Genomic DNA, 10794 nt, shown 5'->3' on the forward strand with positions numbered 1-10794 from the left:
CACAAGCCCATAGAAAAGGGCCATGCGAAATTGCATAAAAAAAACTTCACAAAATCCCAACACCTAGAATCCACCATCTAATTGGGCTTAATGTCTACACTATAAGCCAACACCTATCTCACTATTTTTTTAATTGAATTATCCAACAAAAGTTTGGATTTTCCCTCTAACTTTAGTCAAAGGGCAAAATAGTCATTTAGTCAAAGTTTTTGACTTTTTATGATTTTTTCTGTGTTGATTAATTTTGACCTCCCAAGCATGAATCCGCATTCATTTTCTCAAAATTCAAATCACATTTGAATATAAGGTCGGTCAAAGTTTGACTTTTCAAAGTCAAAAGTCAACTCTTTGACTTTTTACGTCTTTGACCATTTCCATTATTTTCGAGCTTCTGAATATGAACGTATTCATATTCTTGATATTTAAATCACATTTAAATATTAAAGTTGTATCTCTAAACTAAAAAATCGACCACTATATCACATATACTTGTCAGTTTCTCTCTCTTCACATAGTTTGAACAATTCGAATTATTCTATCATACTGTTCTAAGTTTATTCCATATAAGCTAGTAGGGGAACCTAATGAACCTATAGATCATAGGCTCCAACGATCCGAGATTAGCTGTCTAAACTCTTTAGACAGAGCTAATCAACATTCGTTAACTAACGGGTCATTCCACTATAGTCCTGTAGTTGCACTCTCCTCACTATAGATATATTTGTGTCCATTTGATATAACCATGATTAGTAAGTTAATCCTTCACAGGTTGTTCGTAATCTCAGCTGGGTCATAAAAACCGTTTAACCCCCGAGACTACATCTTATTCCTTAAGTTCCACTGATCCTCTAATGAACAATTGATTTAAGGTCCAACCTATAAACCGAACCCCTCTCGGGTCAATTAGAGGGTGGGGCCCTTTGTTCAAGACCTGGATTCAGTAATAAAGGGAATAACCTATCTACTATCCCTATAACGGGTAGGAGTGAATTTCATCTTGCACCTATGTTCCCAGCTATCCACCTGGTCTTACCCCTGAAATGGGAGGCTTATTGGGCCAGCGATAATGAGTTGACCTCACCTATGTAGATCTAAGGATAATTCCGAGTGAACAGGAGTTCATAGTTAGCTCAGGATTAAGATTAAGTTACCTAGATCATCAATTAATGAAATAGTTAGTTTTATACATTAAACGACATTTAGAACGTAAAAGTGACTATTTCATGATTCAGTCTTATGTAAACTCTTTACTAGGATGTCTTCATATGAACGGTTTAGGATCACATCGTTTGTACTAACTACAAAATGGGCCGCATCCATAGTGTCCCCAGAATAAGGCGTCCAACCTTATTCATATACTATAAACCATTTTGGCTATATATATTTGAACTTGATCCACAGTTATGTCAATATATAAAGTTCAAACTTAAACTTAATAGCCTCGGAACCTTAGTTTGTTGGATTCATGAATATAGAATTTAAATTTACTAAAGATTTTCAATAATAGCTCTATTGAACAAGAATATGATATTACAAACTACGAGTAGGACATAAAATCCAACACACCAAATGTCATTATTTATAGGCAAAGTGACAAGTAGGACTTAGACTTACATGGACACTAAACATGAATTATTACAAGACAAATAGACAACATGAAAAATGACATTTGGCTTTTAGGACACTAAGCATTGACCATTTATTTTTATGATATTTATAATACTCCCCCATAGATGTCCATATATATATGAAATATGTCTCGTTAAAACCTTACTAGGAAAAACCTAATGAAAAAAAAAAACCTAAGTGAAGGAAAAAAGTACATATTTCATGTAATACATACTCCTAAAATAATACAATATATTTACTCTCCTCACGAAAACATCACTTACGATCTCTAAGTAGCCGCATTTTAATGTTATGCACCAATTTTTCAAAAGTTGCAGTTGGTAATGCCTTTATAAATAAGTCTGTTAGGTTATCATTCAAACAAATTTGTTGTACAGCGATGTCACCATTTTATTCAAGATCATGAGTGTAGAAAAGCTTCGGTGAAATATGTTTTGATCTATCTCCTTTAATATATCATCTGATTTGGGCTATGCAAGCTGTGTTGTCTTCATATAATATTGTTGAAAGATTTTAATTAGAAGACAAGCTACAGATGGGAAATATTTGGCTCATGGCCATAAGCTAATTGTAATGACGAATACTTATGATAAACTATTGGCCTAATGTGTACATGTGACGTTGCATGCAAAATAGCATGTCCCCATACAAATATATGAAGCTTAGTTCTTATAAGCAATGGTCTAGCACTTAATTGCAAACGTTTTATGAATGATTATGCTAAACCATTTTGTGTATGAACATGAGTTATAAGATGTTCGACACTTATCTCAATTGACATACAATAATTATCAAAAACGTGGGATGTAAATTCACCAGCATTATCAAGATAAACGATCTTAATTGTATAATCAGAAAATTATCCTCTTAACTTAATTATTTGAGCAAGTAATCTTGCAAATGCAATATTTTGACTTTGATTATAATCACACGTGTAACCATGATGAGTATATTAATACCATAAAATATTTAAATGGTCTACTTAGTGGGTTAATAGGTCTACATCTATCATCATGAATTCGTTATAAAAATGTAAGGGATTCAATTCCCAATTTAGATAGTGATGGTCTATTTATCAATTTTCATTGAGAGTAAGCATCACATGATAATGCATTATATTGAAGAATTTTTTGGCTCTTCAATGGGTGTCCATTTGAATTCTCAATAATTCTTCTCATCATTATACACCCCTGGATAACCTAATATGTCATGCCAAATTGTAAATATAATCTAGAAGATAAGGCATGCAACTCTTTCGATATACGTTTTTTATACGAGGCAATAAATATGATACAAATCTACTCCATATTATTCTTTCTATCAGTCTTAATATGATAATCATTGTAACGTATATCTTTAAAACTAAGTAGATTTCTCTTTGATTGACTAGATAACAATGCATTATCAATTGTAAATTTTGTTCCTTTAGGCAAAATAATACTTGCTCTTCCAAAACCTTCAATTAGATTTGCAGAACCTGATATCGTATTGACTCTTGCTTCCACCATTGTCAGTTTGGAGAAATATTTTTTACTTGTAAGTATTGTATATGTAGTTGCACTATCGGTCAGATATAGATCTTCTTTACTCATTTTTTAGTCACTCAATACATGAAAATTATCTAGGTTTCTTCATTAAAAGAAAATAATTACAATAAGAAAAAACACCACCTATAATATACAAAATTTAATATCAACCAAGGAAAAAAAATGAAAATAAAATAAACAGATAACATTAATACTAAATATTCTCAAAATCAAAAGAAACGCTTGTTACGCCATCAATTGTGCCAATTTTCTCTTAAGGAGATTTGAAAAAATGTGTCATATCCAAATCTATTATATTGGATGAGTAAAATATCTCATTATCTTGGTATGCAAAATTTGCTTCCACATTTTCCTCTTTTTCCTTCACGGAGGCTTGATAGAGATCAACTAAGTGTTTTGACGTACGACAGATATGTGACCACTGCCCAGTCATTCTACATCGGAAGCATTTATTTTCAACACTTTTTGAACTCTTATATTGTGGAGTTTTTCCTTTGTGATCATCATTTTGTGTGGTTCTTTTGAAATTTGAATGTCAAAAGGACCACCACGAAAGTAATAGTTATTTCTTCCTCTACGTTGGTCATGACCTCAACCTTGACCACGGTTATTAACATTCACAATATTTACTTCAAGGAATGGTGTTGGTCCAGTTGGTCAAGATTCATGATTTTTTCATTAATAACTTATTATTTTGTTCAGCCACGAGAAGACATGAAATTAGTTTAGAATACTGTTTAAAACCTTTCTTTCGATGTTGCTACTGCATGAGTATATTTGAAATGTAGAAAAATGTCCTCTAACATATTGGATTAAAATTTTGGAGTCTTAAATGCGTCCATTAACGACGAGCTTTAGGAAGAAAAATTATTTTCCAATGATCACATTTTTATGGCACCTAGGTGTATTTTGGCATCAAACACTAATGACAAATAATTATTACCATTAATACCAAATGTTACAAATTCTAATTTTATAATATTTTCATAGTAACAATATTACAAAATATTATATTTATATTAGAAGAGAGAAAAATCAACCTACCTTTAGAACCTACATTTAGCAAGGAAAATGATAAGAGCTTGTGCTGATAACGTTTATGAACTTAAGGAGCACAACAGAAACACGAATGTCAATAAAATATAACATTAAAATACAATAAATTAAATATGAAATAAATAAAAAAACAAAAGTAAATAAAATAAAAACATGGATTTCTCCACTTTCTCATTTTTTTTTTTGGATTTTGTCCAATGTGTATATTCCAAGACCCACAAAATACACTTTGAAACCTAGTTTTGGCACATATACATCTTTTAAAACCTGTTTTATATATGGTACACAGAAAAATTAATTTTCTCAAATGCAAGGGGTGTTTTTTTTAGAATATCGGAATAAAAGTGTTTATTTTCTTTCTTTTTTTTTTTTTTAAAAAAATGTGTTTCGTGAGATTTTCTACTTTTAACTTCTATGAGGACACATTTTTATCTTTGTCTTAACTTTGCTATTTTTTTGAAAAGTTTTATTGTATTGAAATATATATATTTTTTAAAATAGAAATAATATTCAAGAAGAAATCTACATTAAAAATTAGAATGAAAAAACAGTCGGCGATCTCTCTAATTGAAACCAAATTAAATCAAAATTTTATTTTAATTTTTCTTAGAAAAAAAATCCCATAAAAGATTAAAAGTATCAATGATTTATTATTTTAGGAATATTTTCCTTTTTCTTTAGTTGAATTTATTATTTTTGGAATACTTGAAAGAGATAGAAATCAGGAAGGAAGATAAAATGTAGTGATCAAAATAAAAATAAAAAATTTTAAAGTTGTAATTGTAAACCTACATTATATATATAATTTGAGAAAATCAATGAAAAGGAAATTAGAAAGACGAAAGGCTAAAGTTCTGCTATTCTCCAATTTGCTGCGACAAAAAATCAATCTTCTTCTTTGCGTTCTCTTCTTATCTCCTCCATCGCAATCCAATTGCTCAAGAACAAGAAGAACAATAAGAAGAAGAAGATGCGGCGCTCTGCTACAAGAAAAACCGGTCAACCCAATTCAACTTCCGTTAATTCTTCCGCCGTCGATCTCTTTCGCTCCGGTATTTGATCTTTCTTTTTCTTTTTCTCCACAATTTGAATCCATCTACTTGTACTTCTCGCCATGGAAATCGATGATCGTGTTTTGTATATATCGTGGTTAATTCTTTGCTCTGTGGTCATGGACATGGTTTATCTTTGATTAATTACTCCCATGATGCCTTTTTCTGAGGAGATTTTTGTGTTTTCGATGTTATGTGCGCATCTTGTTATGTTGATGATTTAGTTAGTCTTTACATGGAGTGAGATTTTAGTAGGATGAATAACTCTAGTATTTAAGCTAAAATTGTGTTTACAGCTATGAAATTTGGGAATTTCAAGGTTATATTACAGATTGTTTTGTACATGTACTTGAGTACCTGTTAGAGCTAATCCAAGATGACGTGGAGTGAGTTAAAGGTTTCATTGGAAAGTGAGAGTTGTTGAGTTGGAAATTGAAAGCAGGAGAATCTGAACATCCAAACTACTTTTATTCATTGTTATGAGATTTTTTTTCCACATTTAATTGAGTAATGAACTTTGTTGGGTGGTCTACTGGCTGTTCTTAAGCAAAATTATGTGGTTGATGGCTTTCTCAGTTATATCGTTATAATTATCATGCCCATGTTGAAGTGTACTTTTTTTGTTCTTATGAGGTGATTTATTTGAAAGTATTTGATTTTTTTAGATTTCTTCTACCATTGGAAGTACTTTTTTTTAGATTTTTTAGCTGAAAAATAGAGGTTCTCAATTCTTATGAACTAAAGATTCTCAATTTATTCAGCCTCAAGTAGAGCAAGCTCAAAAGAGTTGGAACGAATTGATAGCCTATTTTACTCATATGCCAATGCCTCTTCTGGTTTGATCGAGTAAGTCAACTTTGGTCAATCAATTGAAATATCTCGTTTTTCAGCTTTGCTATTTAACTTTGCGTTGTACCATATACATGCATACATACATATATATATATATATATATTTAATTCAGTATTATACTGTTTGAATTCCTAGCAACGTTCAAATAACAAGCTTCCATCCATGTTCTTTTAATGATCAAGGAGGCTGTTCTCCTTATCTTTAAGGAGACTTCTGAATACTTGTATGAATAAGTTCTGTGTCGTATGTAGTACTGACTACTTCTTCAACAGTCCAGAAGGAATTGAAAGTCTTTGTTCAGACATGGAAGTGAATCACACTGATGTTAGGATCTTGATGCTTGCTTGGTAAGTTGTACTTGGAATCTATTAAAAGCTCTTTGTTTTTTTTGTTTTTTTGTTTTTTTTTTGGGTTTATGTGATCTCATTGCCTGGGAACTAATGTTGCACATACCAGGAAAATGAAATCTGAAAAGCAAGCATATTTTAACCTGGTAAGAATATTTACAATCTTCTGGGTCTTAGAATATTATAAATTATACATCATATCTTCTTTCTAGTATTGCTGACCTTTTATTTACCACAACATGCATCACATCATTTAATCCTATTTTCTAACCAGTATAGTAATCTATGAAGACTATATTTAATTTTATCCAAGAGATGAGTCTTTGTTAACTCCTTTGGAGCGGGGTTCTAGCACCCTTTCTTGGGTAGTTTCATACTATCAAGGAAATTGTTTCTTACCAGTACCAGCTTATAAGGAAAATCGAAATCCTGTCATTTATATTCTCAGCTTTAATTTAGAAAATTTGGTTGCCAAGATCTATGTGTTGTTTATACATTTTATGTTACTTTCTTGTCTATTTTTCTCGTAGTTTCTTCATGTTGATTTCCCATCTTATTATTTATTCTAATTGCATTGTGAAGACAAGATGAAGCATTTAGTCCCTCCTTAGTAAATTCATTTGATGGAACGTTAACCTGTTGCATATTTGATAGGAAGAATGGCGCACAGGCCTCAAATCCCTGAGGGCTGACACTGTTAGTAAATTAAAGAAGGCGCTACCAGATCTCGAGAAAGAGGTACAATACTTGTCTTGTTAGAGTTTCCAAACAATTTAGTAGATATCGTTAGTGCATTGCTTAATTTTGCGCATAAAATTTTTAATTACCGATTCCTCATATTTTGAGAAGGTAAGGAGGCCGTCAAACTTTGTGGACTTCTATTCTTATGCATTTCGGTATTGTTTAACAGGTAATCAAATAATGTTTATTGTACTTTTACTCTTGAAGTTTGCTTTATTTTCTTCTACCCTGTATTGTAATTGGATTTTTACATTCTCTTTATTCCGTTAATATTTTTCTCAGAGGAGAAGCAAAAGAGTATTGACATAGAGAGTATATGCGAGTTATTGGATCTTGTTTTAGGGTCTCAGTTTCATCCCCAAGTCGATGCTTTTGTTGAATACTTGAAGGTGAGTGCCGCCTCGTGTTTTTTCGTCTTCTAATTTGCCACATTTATCCACAGGCATGGTTTATTTGGCTCTGCAGTTAACTCCAGCCCTGTATTAAACTACTTCTAGGTGTTTAATAGTAGCACCAGCACTTAGACTAAGAGAGTTACATTCTTGAGTGCAGCCTCTCTCTAGCTTACTGAAGGGTGCACACTGCCCAGTGTTGATAATTGGACTTAACCATATTATTACTGGTAGTCATAGCTGTAGCCACCTAGTTAACCTGCTTTCTCATGAGAACCTTAGGAGTTAGGACAGGTTGGTGATTCTGTGAAAGATGTGTTCCAGAGTAACGAATTTTCTTGCGTAGGATTTTAATTTTTTGCATTATTGACCGATTAATCCCATATTTGCTGTCTTCCCCCTCATCATCAAGAAGGTAGAATGAAAATTTCTTATTTGCTCATATTATGTATGCAGATACAAAGTGACTATAAGGTTATTAACATGGATCAATGGATGGGCTTCTTTCGATTTTGCAATGAGGTACTTTCTTTCTCTCCCAATGCACATTAACATGACACGTTTCATTACATTTGCTTGCATCTATCTCACTACCGGTGGAATACAGTTAGAAAAATTGAGAGGAAAATAGTTTTGGAATATACCATGAACATGCTTTGAATTTTACAAGTCATTGCCAATTCAATGATCTTCTCATCCGTTGAATTGAATAAAACAAATATGATCTTATGATTGATAACTATGTGATTTTTTAAAATTAAGCTTATAAACGTTAATTTTATCAAAAGTTCTATATATTGTTACCCTTTTTCTACCAATGTTTTTCAAAATCCAAATTTAACTAGGCATCTTTTTTTAAGAAGGATGGAAACCATAATTGAAAATTTGGGAGGAAACGAGCTTAAATTTCAAGAACAGAAAAGTAAAATGAATAAATTTCAAGAACCTGTAGATATGGAAAATAAATAAATTTCTAATTGAAAAAAATCTAAGAAAAAAAAAAGATCCACCTTATACCATAACTCCCCTAGTATAGAAAATCAGTGAAGGGGAAGTGTGATATGATGCAACAATAACTTCTCTATCCACCTCAAATTAGTGTGTTTGTATCATCAGCATATGGCATTAATGTCCTCAATTCAGCTTGTGACACTTGATGATCATTACGCAGATAAGTTTTTCCGACCTGAGCAATTACGACTCGGAGCTTGCTTGGCCATTGATCCTCGACAATTTTGTTGAATGGTTGCAAGCAAAACAGAATTAAAAAAAAAACCTGATGTGTTCCATCATGCAATGTATTTTGATGATATACGCCACAGTTGTTGAAGCAAGTACCCTATGTTCTCTTACCGCTTCAGATTCAATATATATATATATATTTCTTCGTCCTTTCTAACCAGCTTTATGAACATTTTTGTTTCTGCAGGCTCACCATCGATTACACGTTTGCATAGCAGCAGTATTTTCACTCATTATTCCTTCTTTCCCCCCCCCCCCCCCCCCCTTTTTTTACTCTTTTTTAACTTCTCTTTGAAATCAGTGGTCATTCCCATTATGTTCAAATTATCATTTCAAACATTCATGGATTATTCTTCTGCTAATTTATTGAAGTTTCTTCCTGTATTTTTGTGGCCTCCATTCTTCATCATGTTACTTTAGCTATTCAATTGATATTGACTCACTATTTTGACAGACTTTTTATCCATGAAATGAAACAGCAGCTCAAGCTGAAATTTGCCCGACAGCAAGAATTTGGGAATACTTTTATTGGCTTTTTTGAATTCTTGTCCCCAGGAAAAAAAAAAAAAGGAACAAAAATGAGTTATTATTGAGAAATGAGAATTATTATTGAGAAATGAGAATGACTAAAGTTACAGAAGTTCAAATGCGTTTGTAACCTTCTATTGTTGTATGAAAAACAAAATTGATTTATTACTTTTTTAGTATAATTACCATAGGATGGGATTGAACTTCTAACCTCTACAGAGAAAGTTCATGCTAATTATTACGGAGTTAAGCTCACTTTGATAACAAAATTGATATGATAATGTTTTCTTAACCTTACAATAATTATCAAATCATAATATTATGTTCAGTAAATTATAATTCTCTAAGGTTTTACCTTTTGTGTTTATTTGGTTTTTGAGTTTTAACTTTATTACTTCGTTTTTTAATTTTTTATGAGCAAATTGCAAAAGAAATCCGTAAAGTTTTGTGGTAGTTGTAATTATACTCTCAAATTTTCAGTTGTAAAAATTGAGTCATCAAAACTTATATGTGTCAATAGTCGACTCTCCAATTTATATAAGTGTAGAAATTGTAACTATTGTATAAGTTTGAAGATTGATTTTTTATCATTTGAGGGTCTAAGTTCTACGATTAATATATGTTTGATGGTCCATTTTTAACAATTATATAAGTTTGAGGGTTCAATTTTTATAATTGAAAGTTTGAGAGTGTAATTGTAACTACTACGATATTTTAGGGGTGTTTTTGCAATTTGTCCTTTAAAATTTTTTTTGTTAAAGTATCATTTTGGTTGATGTATTTTGGGAGATACACTTTTATTGTACGTTAGGCTCCCAATAATTTCAAATGTAGTTGCTAGGTTATTGTTGTTTTTTTAAAAAAAGATGATTATTATATGTTAGCATTTTCAATCATCATGGGTTGGCCTAATGGTAGTGAGAACACAAAAAAAGATCAAATGACTATAAGTTCAATTCATGGTTGCCACCTATTTAGGGTTTAATATCCTATGAATTTTCTTGACATTCAAGTGTTGTAGGTTCAGGTGAGTTGTCTCGTGAGATAAATCAATAAATATATAAAAGAACCTAAAGCCTATTTGATAGAGAATCTAGATTTTGTTTTATGTTTTCATATTCACTAAAATCATAAATATGTGTTTATTAGACAACTCGAATTCTGTTTCTAAAAACTATTCTCGGATTCTATAATCCAAACAGTGCAAATTCTGAAAAATAAAACTTTTATGTTTTCATTGTAATCAGAATTTGAATTTTAAATTGTAAAATGCAGAATTATATTAAATAAAGATAGGAATATTTAGAAATACAATATGTCATATTATAAATTCAATTACTTTTTAAAAATATAATGTATATTATGTAATGTATTATAAATTATACAATATTATCAAATAATAATTATA

General features: G+C 31.1%; 1 protein-coding gene across 4 annotated transcripts; it reads left to right on the top strand.

Annotated features, from left to right (window-relative positions):
- The first annotated feature begins 4930 nt into the window (after positions 1 to 4930).
- LOC120068787 (defective in cullin neddylation protein (DUF298)) lies at positions 4931 to 9242 on the top strand. Of its 4 annotated transcripts, none has more exons than XM_039020511.2 (10): positions 4931 to 5284; positions 6046 to 6130; positions 6409 to 6483; positions 6593 to 6629; positions 7138 to 7221; positions 7333 to 7393; positions 7507 to 7613; positions 8073 to 8138; positions 8788 to 8950; positions 9046 to 9242. In XM_039020511.2, exons 1-9 carry the CDS (start codon positions 5203 to 5205, stop codon positions 8881 to 8883), a joined length of 693 nt encoding a protein of 230 aa, XP_038876439.2. In that variant the 5' UTR covers positions 4931 to 5202; the 3' UTR covers positions 8884 to 8950; positions 9046 to 9242. The 4 variants fall into 4 exon arrangements, with proteins under 4 accessions (XP_038876439.2, XP_038876378.2, XP_090172578.1 ...); XM_039020450.2 differs by having other exon boundaries at positions 8788 to 8946; XM_090316452.1 differs by having other exon boundaries at positions 5052 to 5284; positions 6388 to 6483.
- The last annotated feature ends 1552 nt before the right edge of the window (positions 9243 to 10794 follow it).

The sequence above is a fragment of the Benincasa hispida genome, chromosome 1, assembly GCF_027475165.1.
Source record: "Benincasa hispida cultivar pf3 chromosome 1, pf3_genome.v1.1, whole genome shotgun sequence".
Classification (NCBI taxonomy): Eukaryota; Viridiplantae; Streptophyta; class Magnoliopsida; order Cucurbitales; family Cucurbitaceae; genus Benincasa; species Benincasa hispida.